Here is a 21039-nt window from a genome sequence, read left to right on the forward strand (position 1 = left end):
AAAGATGAACCATTAGAGACATATAGGAATGGGCCAAGTAAATCCTTACTGCAGCAACCCAAACACCAGAGTGCTCAAGATGTCACTAAATATCTTATCCGTAAAGAGATGGTTAATTCAGGCTTTCTCAAGTTCGATGACTCCCCCGAGAATTACTGGGCATGGAAGTCTTCTTTTCTGAATGCAGTCAAAGACTTAGAATTACCAGCAGCTGAGATGCTAGACCTGATGATAAAATGGCTTGGGATTGAGTCAGCAGAGCATGCAAGAAGGATGCGCAGGATACACATATTTAACCCTTCAGCAGGATTTGATATGGCCTGGCAAAGGCTAGAGGAAAGATATGGATCACCAGAAGCAATTGAAGGTGCTCTAATGAAAAGACTGGAGTCTTTCCCTAAGCTAAACAATAGAGACAATTTCAAATTGCAAGAGCTGGGTGATATACTTTGGGAAGTCCAGTGTGCCAAAGAAGAAGGCTATTTAAGAGAACTTGCACATTTAGATACCGCTAGCGGTACTAAGCCTATAGTGGAGAAACTACCTCACAACCTACAAGAAAAATTGTTGAGTGTTGGAGCCAAATACAAAGAAGATCATGATGTCCCTTTTCCCCTATTCTTTCTGTTTTCTAGGTTTTTACAGCAGCAAGCTAAGATCAGGTGTGATCCCAGCTTTTGCTTCATCACCAACAGTCAACTACCGAAAGCAGAAAAGCCACCTAGAGCCTTCCATAGGACTTCAGTGATCGCCCATAAGACAACTGTACCCTCTGAGGACCCAGACTGTCAAAGCAGCTACAAGGTAAACACCTTTGAAGACCCTGACAGACTTTGCCCACTTCATAAAAAGCCCCACCCCCTAAACGAGTGCAAAGAGTTCAAAAGTAAACCTGTCAAGGAAAGGATAGCCTTTCTTAGACAAAATGGCATCTGCTTCAAGTGTTGTGGATCCACTAAATATGTAGAGAAAAGACTGCAAAATACAAGCGGTTTGCTCAGAATGTGGCAGTAATAGACACATCACAGCTTTACACCCTGATACTTTGCACCGACCATTAGAGGTCACAGAAGCCCCGAAAGGTGGGGACAGGGAGCAAAAAGATAATTCATCTACCCCAGTTATGTCCAAATGCAAGGAAATCTGTGGTGACAGTATAACTCCACGTTCATGTTCCAAGATCTGCCTAGCAACAGTGTACCCCACAGGGGAAAAGCAAAAAGCAGTTAAGATGTATGTGGTTCTGGATGAACAGAGTAACAGGTCACTGGCAAGGTCAGACTTTTTTGATGCTTTCAACATTACATCGAGTGCAGTTCCATACACCCTAAAGACATGTGCAGGAGTGATGGAAACTTCAGGAAGAAGAGCTACCGACTTTACTATCGAGTCTCTTGACAAGAGAGTCCATCTCTCACTTCCCACCTTGATAGAGTGTGATATGTTACCAGACGATAAAGCAGAGATACCTTCACCAGAAGTGGCCCTTCATCATCCTCATCTCAATTCGATATCACACCTTATTCCAGCTATCCAGAAAGATGCCTCTATTTTTCTACTTCTTGGAAGAGACATTCTACAGGTACATAAGGTACGCCAACAAATTAATGGGCCCTTTAATGCCCCCTATGCTCAAAGACTTGACCTAGGGTGGGTTATAGTAGGAGAAGTTTGTCTAGGAGCAACACATCGGCCTGACAGCGTCAATACTTCAAAGACATCTGTGCTAGTGAATGGGCGCTCATCCCTTCTTAGTCCGTGTCAGAACAGCTTTGTCATCAAAGAAACCCTAAAACCATACTGTGACTCTCCTTCTAATTACAATAGAGACATTAGTAGTGGCATGAAGACTGACACTTTAGGGAACTCAGTGTTCCAGCGAACAAAAGATGATGACAAACAAGCAATGTCCATAGATGATCAAGCCTTTCTCAATATCATGGATAAAGAGACTTTCCAAGATGAAAACAATAACTGGGTAGCTCCTTTACCTTTTTGCACACCCAGGTGTTATTTACCTAGTAACAGAGAGCAAGCCATGAAGTGCCTGAACGCACTACGTAAAACTTTGCAAAGAAAACCTGAAGTGAAAAAAGACTTTACAGAATTCATCAAAAGGATGCTTGACAACAATCATGCTGAAGTAGCACCATCACTGGACGAAGGTAAAGAACACTGGTATCTGCCAATGTTTGGCGTTTACCATCCACACAAGCCAGAACAAATAATGCCCCGTACACACGGTCGGATTTTCCGACAGAAAATGTGTGATAGGACCATGTCGGAAATTCTGACCGTGTGTAGGCTCCATCATACATTTTCCATTGGATTTTCCGACACACAAAGTTGGAGAGCAGGATATAAAATTTTACGACAACAAAATCTGTTGTCGGAAATTCCGATCGTGTGTACACAAATCCGACGGACAAAGTGCCACGCATGCTCAGAATAAATAAGGAGATGAAAGCTATTGGCCACTGCGCCGTTTATCGTCCCGACGTACATGTTTTACGTCACCGCGTTCAGAATGATTGGATTTTCCGACAACTTTGTGTGACCGTGTGTATTCAAGACAAGTTTGAGCCAACATCCGTCGGAAAAAATCCTAGGATTTTGTTGTCGGAATGTCCGAACAAAGTCCGACCATGTGTACGGGGCATTAGAGTTGTGTTCGACTCCAGTGCTCAACATGAAGGTGTTTCATTAAATGGTGTTCTGCTGAGTGGCCCAGATCTAAACAACACACTTCTGGGTGTCCTCTTATGCTTCAGGAAAGAGCCTATTGCCTTCACAGGGGATGTGCAACAGATGTTTTATTGTTTTTTAGTGAGAGAGGACCATCGTGATTACCTGCGTTTCCTGTGGCACAAGGATAACGACATAGATAAAGATGTGACAGAGTATAGAATGAGGGTGCATGTTTTTGGTAATAGCCCTTCTCCTGCTGTTGCCATATACTGCATGCGCAAAGCTGCCCAGAAAGGTGCAGAACATTATGGTCAAGATGCCAAAAGCCTTGTGATGAGACATTTCTATGTAGACGATGGACTTGCTTCAGCTAGCACACCTGAAGGGGCAATCAACATTCTTAACAAAGCAAAACAAATGCTGCGACTACATAAGATAGCTTCTAACAGCAAACAAGTCATGGAAGCTTTCACCGCAGAAGACAGAGCTAAGAATCTCAAAGACCTTTGCCTGGGAACAGACACCCTTCCTTTACAGAAGAGTTTAGGCCTATACTGGGATATAGAGAAGGACCGTTTTGTTTTTCAGGTTTCTTCAGTAGAAAAGCCATTCACGAGAAGAGGAATTCTATCCACTGTGAACAGTCTCTACGATCCTCTCGGGTTTGTAGCACCTGTCACCATAAAAGGTAAGGCCTTAGTTCGTGAACTGTCAAGTGGAGAAAGTGAGCTGGATGCCTTACTTCCACAAGAGAGACTCCATGAGTGGGTCCAATGGACAGAGTCTTTACAATCCTTACAATGTTTACAAATACCCAGATGTTATGTTCCTGTTTCATTGTCACAAGCCTGCAAAAGGGAACTGTACATTTTTTCAGATGCATCTGTTACAGCAATAGGTGCAGTTGCTTACTTAAAGGTAAACAATGGAGGAAATGTCTGTCATGTTGGATTTGTTATGGGAAAATCCAAACTGAGTCCTAGGCCGGCACATACAATTCCACGCCTAGAGTTATGTGCAGCCCTACTAGCGGTTGAACTGTATGAGCTAGTGAGAGATGAGATGGACCTAAGCCTAGATGCTGTGAAATTCTTTACAGACAGTAAAACAGTCTTAGGCTATACCTGTAACACTACCAAGTAGGGATGAGCCGAACACCCCCCTGTTCGGTTCGCACCAGAACATGCAAACAGGAAAAAAGTTTGCTCGAACACGCGAACACCGTTAAAGTCTATGGGACACGAACATGAATAATCAAAAGTGCTAATTTTAAAGGCTTATATGCAAGTTATTATCATAAAAAATGTTTGGGGACCCGGGTCCTGCCCCAGGGGACATGGATCAATGCAAAAAAAAGTTTTAAAAACGGACGTTTTTTCAGGAGCAGTGATTTTAATAATGCTTAAAGTCAAACAATAAAAGTGTAATATCCCTTTAAATTTCGTACCTGGGGGGTGTCTATAGTATGCCTGTAAAGGGGCGCATGTTTTCCGTGTTTAGAACAGTCTGACAGCAAAATGACATTTCGAAGGAAAAATTCCATTTAAAACTACCCGCGGCTATTGCATTGCCGACAATACACATAGAAGTTCATTGATAAAAACGGCATGGGAATTCAACACAGGGAAACCCCAAACCAAAATTTAAAAAAAAAATGACGTGGGAGTCCCCCTAAATTCCATACCAGGCCCTTCAGGTCTGGTATGGATATTAAGGGGAACCCCGGCCAAAATTTAAAAAAAAAATGACGTGGGGTTCCCCCTAAATTCCATACCAGACCCTTCAGGTCTGGCATGGATTTTAAGGGGAACCCCGCGCCAAAAAAAAAAAAAACGGCATGGGGTCCCCCCAAAAATCCATACCAGACCCTTATCTGAGCACGCAACCTGGCAGGCCGCAGGAAAAGAGGGGGGCGAGAGTGCGCCCCCCCCTGAACCGTACCAGGCCACATGCCCTCAACATTGGGAGGGTGCTTTGGGGTAGCCCCCAAAAACACCTTGTCCTCATGTTGATGAGGACAAGGGCCTCATCCCCACAACCCTGGCCGGTGGTTGTGGGGGTCTGCGGGCGGGGGGCTTATCGGAATCTGGAAGCCCCCTTTAACAAGGGGACCCCCAGAGACAGTTTTTGACAATTCCTTTATTTAAATGCTTCTTCTTTCTTCTATCTTCCTTCATCTTCTTCTTCTGGTTCTTCTGGCTCTTCTGGTTCTTCCTCCGGCGTTCTCGTCCAGCATCTCCTCCGCGGCGTCTTCTATCTTCTTCTCCTCGGGCCGCTCTGCATCCATGGCATGGGGGGAGGCTCCCGCTCTTCTCTTCGTTTTCTTCTCTTCTTCCTTTTTCTCTTCTTCTCTTCTTCATTTTCTTCTCCGGGCCGCTCCGCACCCATGGCATGGGGGGAGGCTCCCGCTCTTCTCTTCATCTTCTTCTTCATCCTCTTCTCTTCTTCCTTCTTCTCTTCTTCATTTTCTTCTCCGGGCCGCTCTGCACCCATGCTGGCATGGAGGGAGGCTCCCGCTGTGTGACGGAGTCTCCTCGTCTGACGGTTCTTAAATAACGGGGGGCGGGGCCACCCAGTGACCCCGCCCCCCCTCTGACGCACGGTGACTTGACAGGACTTCCCTGTGACGTCACGGGGAATGCCACAGGGAAGTCCCGTCATGTCCCGTGCGTCAGAGGGGGCGGGGTCACCGGGTGGCCCCCGCCCCCCGTTATTTAAGAACCGTCAGACGAGAAGATGCCGTCACACAGCAGGAGCCTCCCTCCACATCAGCATGGATGCGGAGCGGCCCAGAGAAGAAAATGAAGAAGAGAAGAAGGAAGAAGAGAACAGGATGAAGAAGAAGATGAAGAGAAGAGCGGGAGCCTCCCCCCATGCCATGGGTGCAGAGCGGCCCGAGGAGAAGAAGATAGAAGACGCCGCGGAGGAGATGCTGGACGAGAACGCCGGAGGAAGAACCAGAAGAGCTAGAAGAACCAGAAGAAGAAGATGAAGGAAGATAGAAGAAAGAAGAAGCATTTAAATAAAGGAATTGTCAAAAACTGTCTCTTGTCATTTTTAACATTTTTGACAGTTTTTTAGTGAAATGGTAGGGATAAGTACCCCCTTACCATTTCACACGGGGGGGTGGGATCTGGGGGTTCCCTTGTTAAAGGGGGCTTCCAGATTCCGATAAGCCCCCCGCCCGCAGACCCCCACAACCACCGGCCAGGGTTATGGGGATGAGGCCCTTGTCCTCATCAACATGGGGATAAGGTGTTTTGGGGGGCTACCCCAAAGCACCCTCCCAATGTTGAGGGCATGTGGCCTGGTACGGTTCAGGAGGGGGCCGCATTCTCGTCCCCCCCTCTTTTCCTGCGGCCTGCCAGGTTGCATGCTCGGATAAGGGTCTGGTATGGATTTTTGGGGGGACCCCACGCTGTTTTTTTTTTTTTGTGACGCGGGGTTCCCCTTAAAATCCATGCCAGACCTGAAGGGTCTGGTATGGAATTTAGGGGGAACCCCACGTCATTTTTTTTTCAAATTTTGGCCAGGGTTCCCCTTAATATCCATACCAGACCTGAAGGGCCTGGTATGGAATTTAGGGTTACTCCCATGTCATTTTTTTTTTTATTTTGGTTCGGGGTTTCCCTGTGTTGAATTCCCATGCCGTTTTTATCAATGAACTTCTATGTGTATTGTCGGCAATGCAATAGCCGCGGGTAGTTTTACATGGAATTTTTCCTTCAAAATGTCATTTTGCTGTCAGACTGTTCTAAACACGGGAAACATGCGCCCCTTTACAGGCATACTATAGACACCCCCCAGGTATGAAATTTAAAGGGATATTACACTTTTATTGTTTGACTTTAAGCATTATTAAAATCACTGCTCCTGAAAAAATGGCCGTTTTTAAAACTTTTTTTTGTATTGATCCATGTTCCCTGGGGCAGGACCCGGGTCCCCAAACACTTTTTGTGACAATAACTTGCATATAAGCCTTTAAAATTAGCACTTTTGATTTCTCCCATAGACTTTTAAAGGGTGTTCTGCGGCATTCGAATTTTCCGCGAACACCCCAAATTGTTCACTGTTGGGCGAACTTGCGAACAGCCAATGTTCGAGTCGAACATGAGTTCGACTCGAACTCGAAGCTCATCCCTACTACCAAGAGATTCTTCTTATATGTTTCCAGTCGGGTGAATATGATCAGAGAAGCAACCTGTCCAGAGCAATGGTTCTATGTGCCCTCAGAACAAAATCCTGCAGATTATGCTACCAGGCCTACACAGATAGCTTGCCTTCAGGACTCTATATGGTTCTCAGGCCGACATTTTCTGTATCAGACAGTTGTAGATAATCCTGATAACACCAATGTTTACTCTTTAGTGGAACCCGAAGCTGATCCTGAAATTAGGTCAGAAGTAGTAAGCTTCAGCACTAAAGCTGTTGACACTAGACTGCAGTTACATTGCTTCGAAAGATTTTCCAACTGGAGGAGACTAAACAGGGTCATAGCAAGACTAATCCATGTTGCGAAAAGCTTCCAGAAGAAAACCAATGATGATCGACCCGGAAGCTGGGGAGTTTTCCATGAAAGAGTCAGTTTAGAAGAACTTTCACAAGCCAAGAAAGTCATAATTTCTTCTGTACAACATACATATTTCAGGCAAGAATATGACTGCATTGAACTACAAAAGACGCTTCCAAAACATAGCCGTCTTACAAAACTCAGTCCCTTTATAGATCAAGATGGACTATTGAGAGTAGGTGGCCGTTTATCCTTTGTCACGCTGTCAGATGAGGAGAAGCAGCCTGTCATCATTCCTCATGATCACCATATTGCTACTTTGATTGTAAGACATTATCACGATCAAATAGTTCACCAAGGGCGCAACATAACAGAAGGTGCAATCCGAGCTGCAGGTTTCTGGATTCTTGGTGGAAAACATCTAGTGTCTGCAATCATTCACAAATGTGTCATGTGTCGTAAGCTCAGAGGGAGATTGGAAAGCCAAAAGATGGCAGAGTTACCAAAAGATAGAGTCAATCCTGAGCCTCCATACACTAGTGTGGGTGTTGATGTGTTTGGTCCCTGGGCAGTTGTAACACGCCGAACTAGAGGAGGTAGCGCTGACAACAAACGTTGGGCTGTTCTTTTCACATGTCTTTCTACAAGAGCAGTGCATATAGAATTGATTGAGTCCATGTCAGCATCCAGTTTCATCAACGCCCTAAGAAGACTATTTTCTGTTCGTGGTCTGGCTAAGTTAATTCGCTCGGACAGAGGTACTAATTTTGTAGGAGCATGCAAGGAACTGCATATATGTTCAAATGATGTAGAACGTCTAGACTATCTTGAAGACAAAGGATGCACATGGATCTTTAACACTCCACACTCATCTCACATGGAAGGTGCTTGGGAAAGGTTAATAGGTGTAGCTAGGTGCATTTTGGATGCAATGTTACTCCAAGCTAAACCTACTCTTTGACTCATGACTTTGAGTACTTTCATGGCAGAAGTTATGGCCATCATTAATGCAAGACCTTTGGTACCCATATCTACAGATCCAGATAATCCAACAGTTCTCACTCCTGCTATGCTCTTGACCCAAAAGGTAGACTCTGTGTCGGCCCCTTGTGGAGATTTTAGTACAACAGAACTTCATGTAAAGCAATGGAAACAAGTCCAGTGTCTGACTGATACGTTTTGGAAGAGATGGAGGAGAGATTACTTGTTTACCTTACAAAGTCGCAGGAAATGGGATAAGACCAGTCCCAATGTTAAAGTTGGAGATGTTGTGTTATTGAAAGATGGTCAAGAAAGCAGAAACAACTGGCCTATGGGAATTGTCACTAATACGTTGCCAAGTAAAGATGGTAATGTCAGAAAGGTTGAAGTCAAAGTGACAAAACAAGGGACTGTTAAAGTGTACCCCAGACCAGTTTCGGATGTCATTGTTCTCCTTTGAACAGGTATTTCTGTTATGTTGTTGACACAATACATAATATAGAGCTTGTCACTGACAGCTTTCAGATGTGACTTTCGCCAAGAGTTAAAATTCATCCTGTGGATTACAATTGGCATTGGAGTTAGTTTGGCCTAGTGCGGCTTCTCCAATCTGAAGATGGGTTTATGGACAAAACTATTTCTTCATGTGGGCTTCCAGCTTGAAGTACCATAGCCAAGAGACACGATATTGTGGACTCATGTTTTAGTTTATGTTACCAGTTCTAGACGGGAACGTATTTTCTTATGAGTGTGTTTTTCCCTGTACAGTAGATATGTATAAGTAGTGATATAATGTATTATATCAGACAGGGAGTGTGCTGCCTTTGCAAGCTAATTACGTTATAATTACTTATATAGAATGTGTAGTTTACCACTGCCATCTAGTGGCCAAAGTCTGTAGCAGCTTTATCTTCAGTCATGTAAATTTCTCATACAAGATGTGACCTTTGGTTCAGGAAGTTCTTCAGCCATTTTAGATTTGTCATTCTACATGGATGCAGCATGTCTGTTTCTCTCCCAAGGGGCTTGAGACATCATCACCTGTAAGTGTCTTTCTGTTGTGTCATCTGTCATTTATGCTAGATTAGTTATTCTATGTGTACTGATATCTTGTTATTGTATTGTATTGCAGTTTCACAAAAACTAAAAATAATCAAGAAATAAAGTTGGATTACTTCGGTAGACAAATCAAGCATTGGGCTTCCGTTTACTGGAGTCTCTGACAAGTGTTTAGCTGTCCGTTTAGAACCACACATAGTCAGTGTTTTGAGAGCGGAACACTTAGTATAAGTTTGATTAGTCACCATTACATAATTTGGTTATATATCTGTATCTCTATAAATGAATATCTATAAAAACTAGTCTATCTATGAAATACACATGTTGTTATATATATTAATCAATACTACCTAAAAATGATTATCTGTATGGATACCTGTATAATTCTGGTATCTCCAATGAATATTTGTTTATCTAAACATTCTTATATAGTTATAATTATATGTTTCTCCTAATACTAATTTGTTTCTTAAAACACTTCTACTTATAAAATCACACTTTCATATATATTTTCTTTATACCAAACTTGTTGGGTCCGCAAATACTAAAATTATATGTCTCTGTGACCTCCATTACCATATATTATTTGAAATGACTTATAATAACCATATAGGTACTTTTAAAATATTTCTGACTTGCACAAACTTCAAATCTTTCCCACCATGTGTTAAATTGAACTTAGTTCAAGGGATGTTTAGATAGTTTAGCTCAGTTTGTCCAAATAGTTCCTAAAAATTCACACAATAGATTTTGTTGGCCAAGGTGTTGGCTATTTAAACAGTTCCTCACTTGAACACAATAGGTTTTGGATGCACACAAGTGTACTCTATGTGATAACAGTCTGTATCACCTTGTTCCTATGGCTATAAGGGTAGTTTTTGTTTATCCACTAAAACCATGTAAATATCTCCTTGTTTTGTGACGGAGAACTACCATTGTTTCATCGAGTTTCTGTCTCAAGGTAGGCTTGTAAAACTTTAAGAGATGGTTGATGCATTAAGCTTTGTAAAGCGTATGAGTTCACCTATTTTGCATTAAATGGTTCCAAGAGGGGAACAGTTCAATTATTGCAAAATCACAGTTCATCTACTTTTTGAGGCCTGACCAACTCTCATATTTCCGCCAGTAAATATAAAATGTATTTCTTCATGAATTCACAACACCAATGATCTCTAACTATCCCTGCTCTGCACTGATGAGCACCGATAAGCTGCACTGATACGGCTGCACTGATGGGCACTGATAAGCTTCACTGGTGAGAACTGATAAGCTGCACTAATAAGACTGCAGTGATGGGCACTGATAAGCTGCATTGGTGAGACCACACTGATAAGCTGCACTGATAAGCTGCACTGATGAGGCTGCACTGATAAGCAGTGGACACCATATTGTGGTGATATTGAAGTTTATTGAGATTTTCATACATTAGAGGGTTCCACCATTATTGATTAGTAAATTAGCGCTGCACTTTTTTTTTCTCATGCTGACATTTACTTGTATCACACACTGATGTAAAGCAGCATGTCCCGGCTCTCTCTGTAGTGCGGATAGGGATGTGCTCCTATACATCATACAAGCACTGATTACTGATAGAAAGATCTCAAAGCTGCATGAGGAGGAGGAATATTTCTAATACAGAATTACAGCAGAGTACAGAGTGTATAATATATCATTATGGGATGTGTGTACAGTTCAGTAATGATTACATAAATCATGTAAGGTAAATATGTTGCTGTGTCTGGAGAGGAGATCACAGACATGATTTACAGTTATAAGAATTTCCCCTCACTGTCTGTGTTGTGCTCAGCAGTGTGTCTACAGAATGAGGGGCGTGATTTATGGTGAAGTGGGCGTGTTCACATTTACATGTACAGGCCTAGTGTACCTCCCACATTCACTGCAATTTGCAAAGCATGATGGGAAATGTAGTTTAACCGCTTCAATACCAGGCCAATTCTGACACTTTGCTCCTACATGTAAAAATCATCATTTTTTTGCTAGAAAATTACATAGAACCCCCAAACATTATATATGTTTTTTTAGCAAAGACCCTAGAGAATGCAATGGCGGTTGTTGCAACTTTTGATCTCACACAGTATTTGCGCAGGAATTTTTCGAACGCTTTTTTTTGGGAAAAAAACTGTTTTGTGTTTAAAAAAAAAACAAAACAGTAAAGTTAGCCCAATGTTTTTGCATTTTGTGAAAGATGAAGTTACGCCGAGTAAATAGATACCTAACATGTCACGCTTCAAAATTGCACACCCTCGTGGAATGGCGCCAATGTTCGGTATTTAAAAATCCCCATAGGCGACGCTTTAAAATTTTTTACTGGTTACATGTTTTGAGTTATAGAGGAGGTCTAGGGCCAAAATTATTGCTCTCGCTCCAACGTTCGCGGCGATACCTCACATGTATGGTTTGAACACCGTTTTCATATGTGGGCGGGACTTACGTATGCGTTCGCTTCTGCATGCGAGCACACGGGGACAGCGGCGCTTTAAATTTTTTTTTTTTTTTTTATTGTTAATTATATTTTTATATTTTTTTATTTTGACACTTTTTTGAAAAAAAAAAAATTGATCACTTTTATTCCTATTACAAGGAATGTAAACATCCCTTGTAATAAGAATATGACATGACAGGTCCTCTTAATAGTGAGATATGGGGTCAATAAGACCCCATATCTCACCACTAGGCTGGGAAGCCTGAAATAAAAAAAAAAATAAAACGATCGTCACTTCCAAGCCGAAGCGGCGCCGTTTTTTTGAATGGAGAGGCCGGGCGTGACGTCATAACATCGCGCCCGGCCTCCGACGATCATAGAGACTCCGGGGACCATCTGGTCCGCCGGAAATCTCTATGATCTACATCCGGCGCCGGCGGATCTACTCTCCGCCTCACCGATCGTAACGGTGAGTCGGAGAAGGCACCGGAGGGCGGCGGGAGGGGGGGGACGTCCCCTCTCGCCTCCCATAGGAACGATCAAGCGGCGGAACAGCCGCTATGATCATTCCTATGGTGTAGAGATTCGCCGGCTGAAACCGGCAATATCTGAATGATATCTGTAACTACAGGCATCATTCAGATATAAGCGCTCAAAGCCAAGGACGTCATATGACGTCCTTGGTATTGAAGTGGTTAATGACAGTGTAAAGAGAGGGGAGAGGATATGATGTCATCACTGTTCTAACAGATCCTCCCGGGCAGAATACAGGATACATTTTTTGAACTACAGAGCTGAAAATTCAATTTGACTTTTCTCTTCAATGGTAAAGAATTTCACAAATGTAATAACTGTTTAGTGTTTTGTGTGTGTGGGGGAGGGGGTGTACTAATGGGGGATTTTTTTTGCCAATCCCGGAGTTCTGCATGCTTTAAAAATGCAAAAAGACCTCTGTCAGTAAAGGAGGTAAGGTGAGCTAGATGGGATCACTCTTCTGTGGTCACACTCTAAACATTAGAGCTCCCCCTAGCTGCAGCCTGGTAATAGCATTGCTAGGAGGTCTATTCATTGAGCTGCTCCATACTTCCCGTCTTTAACCACTTCCCACCCACCATATAGCAAAATGACAGCCAGGAAGTGGTTTCATTATCCTGACTGAGCGTCATGTGACATCCAGCAGGATAAGCCGCGACACACCGAATTCTGACACACCGCATCTTCGATTGAGGTAAAGAGCCTCTGATGGAGACTCTTTACCACGTGATCAGCTGTGTCCAATCACATCTAATCACAGTGTAAACAGGAAAAGCCGTGTATCACACTGACAGGCGTGAGTAGAGGAGAGCCAATCGGCTGCTCTCCTAACAGGGGGGTCAGCGCTGATTGATTATCAGTGCAGCCCCCCCGAAGATGCACACCCAGGACCACCAGGGATGCCCACCCATGGCCACCAAGTAAACCTACTAGAGCCCACCAGGGATGGCAATCATTGCTCATTAGGGATGGCACTCTGTGCCCATCAGTGATGCCTGCCAGCGCCTCTGATCAGTGCTGCCTATCCGTGCCACCCATCAGTGCCGCCTCTATGTGCCCTCCAGTGCCACCTATCAGTGCTGTATATCAGTGCTGTATATCAGTGCCACCTATCAGTGCTGTATATCAGTGCTGTATATCAGTGCCACCTATCAGTGCTGTATATCAGTGCTGCCTATCAGTGCTGCCAATACGTGCCCTCCAGTGCCACTTGAGTGCCCATCAGTGCTGCCTATCAGTGCCGCATATAAGTGCCACCTCATCAGTACCCATCAGTGAAGGAGAAAACTTATTTATTTACAAACTTTGTAACAGAAACAAAGAAAAACTTTTTTTTTTATTTTAAAATCAATCGCTCTTTTTTATTTGTAGTGCAAAAAATAAAAACTGCAGAAGTGATGAAATACCACCAAAAGAAAACTCTATTTGTGGGGAAAAAAATGTTGTTTGGGTACAGCGTCACACGACCGCGCAATTGTCATTGAAAATGTGAGAGCGCTGAAAGCTGAAAATTGGTCTGGGCAGGAAGGTGTATAAGTGTCCGGGATTGAAGTGGTTAAAAAAAAAACATCTCCTGACATTTAGGGGTCTCCTAGTAAAATCAGCACACAGTACACACATTACACATTGTTAGGCACATTGGTATCCCTTTCATTGCCCCTAGATGTTATCCCCTTCCCAGCCAGTGTCATTCGTACAGTGACAGTGTATAGTATTAGCACTGATCTCTGTATTAGTGTCACTGGTGATGTCAGTGTCAGCTAGTCAGTTCCCACCCAGCATCCGCCGCACTATCACAGTCCTACTATAAGTCACCGATCACCACCATTACCGGTATAATAATAAAAAAAAATTCCAGTATATATCCCATACTTTGTAGATGCTATAAAACTTTCACACAAACCAATTAATATACATTTTTAGGATTTTTTTTATTGCCAAAGACAAGTAGCAGAATACATTTTGGCCAAAATTTATGAAGACATTTTTTTTTTAATTTATTCGATATGTATTATAGCAGAAAGTAAAAAGAAAAATGATTAACATTTTTTAATTTATATAAAATAAAAATAAATATATTAAAAATAATTTTATATATATATATATATATATATATATATATATATACCGTATATAATGTATTATGTAATACAAAAAAGTTAAAACGTAATTTCCAGCGCTATTTAGCACAGCGCTAAATTTGAAAAAATGGCCTGGTCATGAAGGGGGGGGAAACCTTCCAGAGCTGAAGTGGTTAACAAAGTGATTTCCTATGATGGTCAGCTCCCTCTAGTGGCCATAGTGAAGTATTTTTCGTAGAAGGCCCCCATCAGTAAAATTACAACAATACCGCACTATGATCACTAGAGGGAGCCAATGATCATAGGAAATCACTGTATGGAATAAAATATGGACAACATTCATCACAGCTGGGTGAATTCTTGTCATATTCATTCAACAATTTAAAAAAAATGAGAACACTAAGTGATTGCAAAGCTTACATCACATATCAATGAAAGGCAATGACTCCATTTTTATATTTTAATTGTTTTTATTGGAAGTTCTCTTACTGAACAATCAGTTACAAAATACAAAGTGTTACAAATGACAAGTGACATTGTCCATCCTTGTTTAGATAGACATAGCACATTGACATGGAGTGATAAAACACAATATAAGTGGGATATTTGTGAGACAAGTCCTCCCTGTGTACGGGCCAATAATAAAGGACATCCAGGGACTCACACCCCCCTTCACACACTCATCACAAATATATCCCCCTTCTTATGTGATGGAGATCAGCCATGCAGTATATCTGAGGTGTATATCAGGGTGTACTTCTTCCCCACATGAGAGCTGTGATGTCCAGCAACATTCATATAGAAGACATTTCCCGCACTCAAGGCACTAATACACCTTGAGGGTTGTGTGGGATCCCTGATGTACAGGAAGACCAGACTTCAGTGAGGAACAATTCCCTCACTCAGGACAGGAATATGGCGTTTCCCTCGTGTGAGATCTCCGATGTGTGGAAAGATAGGTCTTCCTTGAAAAACATTTCCCGCACTCAGGACAGGAATATGGCTTTTCCCCCGTGTGAGATCGCTGATGTCTAGAAAGATCGGACTTCAGTAAAAAACATTTCCCGCACTCAGGACAGGAATACGGCTTCTCCCCTGTGTGAGATCTCTGATGTCTGTAAAAATGGGACTTGTCTGCAAAACATTTCCCGCACTCAACACAGGAATATGGCTTCTCCCCTGTGTGAGATCTCTGATGTGTGTAAAAAATGGACTTGTCTGAAAAACATTTCCCGCACTCAGGACAGGAATACGGCTTTTCCCCCGTGTGAGATCTCTGATGTGTGGAAAGATTGGACATCTCTGAAAAACATTTCCCACACTCAGAACATGAATACGGCTTCTCTCCTGTGTGAGATCTCTGATGTGTGGAAAGATGGGACTTCTGTGAAAAACATTTCCCGCATTCAGAACAGGAATACGGCTTCTCCCCTGTGTGAGATCTCTGATGTGTGGAAAGAATGGACTTGTCTGAAAAACATTTCCCGCATTCAGAACAGGAATACGGTTTCTCCCCTGTGTGAGATCTCTGATGTCTGCAAAGATTGGACTTCCTTGAAAAACATTTCCCGCACTCAGAACAGGAATACGGCTTTTCAGCCGTGTGAGATCTCTGATGTAAGGAAAGATAATACTTCTGTGAAAAACATTTCCCACACTCAGAACAGGAATACGGCTTCTCCCCTGTGTGAGATCTCTGATGTGTGGAAAGATAAGACTTGTCTGAAAAACATTTCCCGCACTCAGGACAGGAATACGGCCTCTCTCCTATGTGAGATCTTTTATGCACATTAAGACGGTATTTATAATGGAAACACTTCCCACACTCAGGACAGGAAAACCTCTTATCTGTTGGAAGGACGGCACCATCCCGCACAGTTTGAGGTTCCTCAGGATAAGAGGAATACGATGGTCCATCTACACTGTGTGGTGCCGGATGGACATTTGAGGTGGTCGGGTTTTCTCCTGGACTATACTGTGTGATGTCCTCATCTTCTACTTTACAGTCTGGAGACAAAGTGAGACAATCCTCTGAGGTTTTCCTCATCTCCCGTCCATCTACTAAAATAGAAATACAAAGATTATTACTAGACATGAGCAGATTGGTTCCCCTAAATGAGGACTCCGCCCACATCAGGCAGCTTTGTCTCTGAGGATCTTACAATTCCCCCTCAAGGTAACTAGTAAATGGGTCCTCTGATCTCCTACCAGTTCATTTCTTTATTCATGGACCTTAGTCAGAGAGTGAGGACACAACGAGAACTGTCTTTTATAGGAGTGACAGTGATGAGGGGATTATAGGACGAGTGTCCCCACCCCCTCTATCACTCTTTGCCATCTTCCCAACACAAGAAGTCCTGAACTCCCTGATTTAGTCATGAATAACAGCGGGGCTGAGCCCCACCAGAGGTCAGAGAGTGAGGATGGGGGGAGAACAACCAAGATGAAGACTGGACTGATCCTGAAGACCACCATCATTGGGTTATTGGCTCCTCCCTCATTATCACTTTCTGTTTAAGGTTCCAAAGTTTGAGGATGTTATCACATTTTTATCAACATGTAAAGTCTGTGCTCCAATCACATCATCAGATATAAAATCAAAACACTATAATCTGATTCCACCCTGAAATGAAATAAGTATCAGGAAGCTGCTCACATAACACCCAGATATGAGGTATAACAGAATTCCTCCAAAATATGCAGCGCTGGCCCTTTAAATCATATACAAATAACGCACCACAGATGAGGTCATCAGGGGCTTGATCACTGATCCAATCCCTGATGTGATGATGTCAGTACATTGGGCGGAGCATAGCAATCTAACGTCATCACACCCATTGCGGCTGGACCGAGCACCGAGGAGATACACTGTGCATGTCTACCGATGTGTGTGACAGATATTTCTATGTAATAAAGTGAGAGATGTTATAGATCTATACTATGTGGAGAGTTCTTCTTGTCTCGGGTCTGAGACTATACAGCGGGGTCAGCAACCTGTAGATCACGACTACGTGACCGGTAGATCTCGGTCTGAGCTTGCTGACCTGCCGATGTCTCCTCTGTAGTGCCACCTCCAGTGCCATGCGGAATGATACCAACTGCACTCCACCTCTAATCCCAGCTAGTGGTTTCCAGAGTGGTGCCAGCAGCAGAAGGAAGAGATCTTTAGGTCAAGGTGAAGCAATACACTGAGCATATTAGTATAAGGCTGCTTTCACAGTGATGTGCTGTGGTTTACCCACACCGTGGGTGCAGTGGAGTGTACCTGCAGCTTTCCTGGGGTTTGCTGCACTTATCCATAGACTTCTATTATATCCTGCGGGTTTGCTGCACTTATCTATAGACTTCTATTATATCCTGCAGGTTTGCTGCACTCATCCATAGACTTTTATTATATCCTGCGGGTTTGCTGCACTTAGCCATAGACTTCTATTATATTCTGCGGGTTTTCTGCACTTAGCCATAGACTTCTATTATATCCTGCGGGTTTGCTGCACTTATCCATAGACTTCTATTATAGTCTGCAGGTTTGCTGGACTTTCTGAATGCAGGATATTTGAGACGCTTTCAGAAAGTGCCCCACACCTGCAGGATATAACAGAAGTCTACGACAAAGTGCAGCTAACCCAGGACAGTTGCAGATGCACTGCGTTGTACCTGTGGTGCAGGTAAACTGCAGCACATGAGTGTGAAAGCAGCCTTATTGGGTGCTCAGAACAGTAAGGGTTCATTTACATTTGTAGTTTGAGGGGTGGTAAAACCCCTGCCCCAACCACATCCCCTTTAGCTGCAGTGGCCAGGGGTGTACATATGTCGTAGCCGCAGCAGGAGTTATATGCATTGTCATGGTTGGTGGATGTCATGGTTGATGGATGTCATGGTTGGTGGGTTTCATGGTTGGTGGGTGTCATGGTTGGTGGATGTCATGGATGGTGGATGTCATGGATGGTAGGTGTCATGGTTGGTGGGTGATATGGTTGGTGGGTGACATGGTTGATTGGTGTCATGGTTGGTGGGTGACATGGTTGTCATGGTTGGTGGATGTCATGGTTGATGGGTGTCATGGTTGATGGGTGTCATGGTTGGTGGGTGACATGGTTGGTGGCTGCCATGGTTGATGGGTGCATTGGTTGGTGGGTGTCATGGTTGGCATGGTTGGTGGGTGTCATGGTTGGTGGGTGTCATGGTTGATGGGTGTCGCACCTACCAAGCATAACCCATTCAAGTGAATGAGGCCACTCTGCAAGTTCCCTGCAACCTTGTGCAGTACAGAAAGGAAGGGTTTAAAGCAGGCAGCATTGTTGCTTTCTCACCACCTGCTTTAACCCTTTGGACCTTACAGAAGCATGAAATTGTGGGGCGCATGCAGAGTGCCCTTATTTACTTAAATGGGTTAAAATTGGCAGGTGGTACACTGCTGCTCTTCTGAAAAGTGATCCAAGTGTATTTGACAGGTGGTGAGGAGATGATATGTTGCCTCCTCACCACCTGATTTACATCCATGATTGCGGTGCAATGCACACTATTTTGACTCAGTAGTATGGCAATTAGAGGTTTAAATCAGGTTTGAGGAGGTGACACTTGGCAATACTGTGCCTGGTGATCTTTGACTTCTCCCATGTTGTTCAGGGAGATCTCCTCCTCGTTAAGGTTGCCTACCCCTGCTATACAGACATATCCCTCCACCCGGCACTGCCAGCAAACAAGAGAATTCCTCTGTCAGAGATCTCGCTAGATACGGGTATGGGACAGAATGTAAGACACATACCTCAGATGTCTAAGACAAGCAACACCTATAGAGAAAATCAATATTTTACTGCCAGCTGAACCCCCAGAATCTCCATAAATCCATCCTAGATACATGAACTGTGTCTGCAGCACAGAGAAGGAAGATTATCCAATAGAAATACATGAATACAGGACAGAGAACACAGCTCAGGAAAGTGACCAGGGTATTAAAGGCTGATATAACCCAGTCCCCACCCTACTTTGGACCAATAAGTGAGCAGTATGGGTGGAGAAATGTATTTTGTGTTAATGACCGACCTGTTCTGATCTCTGTAGGAGTGTCCTCCTCTATTAATGTCCCCGTTATTCCATCCTCCTCCTTAGACTGCTGATCATCCCTCACATACATCTCTTCTTCTTCTGCTTTAACCTCAAATTTCATATCGATTGGATCTCCACTCTAAATGAAGAAAATGGGAGAAAATATCATCAGTAACATATAAGCTGTATTACTGTGACATCACATATATAAAAGCCACACATCTCCATCCATGTTCTAGATGCGTCATCCCACTAACATTGTAATAATGATCGATGGTGTGATCTTCCTGTGTGGAATCCCATGAATACAGAGGATGGGAACATCTCTCTGGGGGGTTCATGTAGCTGGATGATTCCACCATGGTGTCCCGGTACACATCTTTGTGTTCTTTTAGGAACTTTGACTCCTCCATAACCCCATCCTCATCATCCTCCTCTTTTATCTCTTCTTTAACATCAGCTTCAGAATCACTGAGTTTTCCACTCTGAATATTTAATAAAAATGACATCAATTATAATGTAGTAAGGTCCCGGGCCCCCTTTGGTCTAATAAGAACCACCAGAGTTAGGCAGACCTGACATCCTTCTATGCAGAGTACGTTAAGAGGCATGGTGGGTGCAAGATAAGGTAGATTAATGGGCTACATAGACTTCTTGAATGCAAAGAGATTTATTGTCTCTTGAACAGAACTGTGGGAGAGAGGGTTAGGCCAGGACACCCTTAGTAGTTGCAATGTTAATTGGCAGATTCAGAAACTTCTATAGGTAGAGAGCCATGCAGAGAAAGGCATCCAGCAAGATGCCACATCTGCACAAGTAAGGCCACCATCTTCTATGGCAACAGTCTTATAACAGTTTCTAACACACGTTGTAATGAACTTCTTCACTTCCTCTACAATTTCCCCTTATAATTCTTCACTCCACTGAGCTCCCAGTCTCTCTCACTACACTCACTGATCCACTGCCACTCGATCCCTTGAGCTCCTCCAATCTTCTCACACAGTATCTTCCTCAAGCATCACCCCCACCTCCCTGCTGGGTCCCTAGCTTGGCACTCACAGATACTCCTCAAGTGTCACCCCACTGGCCGGCTCAGTCCCTGGCTTTACACACAAGGCTTTTCTGCAAGCATCACCACAGCTGGCTGGGTCCCTGGCTTGGCACCTGCTGAAGTTTCCCAATTCTTCACCTTCCCCGGTTGGTGAGAATGCTGTTCCAGTACTTGCTTCAGCTACTCACAGTGGTCCCTGGTAATAAGGTGGATAGTCCATTAGTGGTGACAGATTCAACTCTACCTCCGTCCACAGCTGGTTCTCTGGCCGGCAGAACCGTCACTTCTGGTTGGACTGCAAGCCGCAGTCCCAACCCTTCACTGCTCTCTTGCTTCTGGATAGGCCCTCAGACAGCCTAGCAGCCAGACGTCCCTGAGATAGGCCTCAGGCATTGGCCTAGCAGCCCGGGGCAGCACAACACACATCCACCCAGACAGCCATTCAGGTGGCACAGAGCACACATCACTTGACCTCACCCAAATAAATAGGCTCTCCAAGCAGGCCAAGGAATTCAAGAAAATCCCTGCCCATTGGCTGAGACACCCCATCTATTCCTAATTTGTCCTTGCAATGTCCTTGTCTTAAATAATTCCACCGGATACCCGGCCACCTAGTGACAGGAGAAAAAAGTGCAGCAATTCT

The 21039-nt window shown here is 43.7% G+C and overlaps 1 protein-coding gene across 1 annotated transcript in view; it reads right to left on the minus strand.

Annotated features, from left to right (window-relative positions):
* Positions 1-16165, minus strand: part of LOC141130067 (uncharacterized) — a 587573-nt gene extending 571408 nt beyond the window's left edge. Inside the window, 2 exon segments of the mRNA XM_073618036.1 lie at positions 15356-16074; positions 16158-16165. Coding sequence (XP_073474137.1) covers positions 15356-16074; positions 16158-16165 — 727 coding nt within the window.
* Positions 16166-21039: the final 4874 nt, after the last annotated feature.

The sequence above is a fragment of the Aquarana catesbeiana genome, linkage group LG02, assembly GCF_042186555.1.
Source record: "Aquarana catesbeiana isolate 2022-GZ linkage group LG02, ASM4218655v1, whole genome shotgun sequence".
NCBI classification, from domain to species: Eukaryota; Metazoa; Chordata; class Amphibia; order Anura; family Ranidae; genus Aquarana; species Aquarana catesbeiana.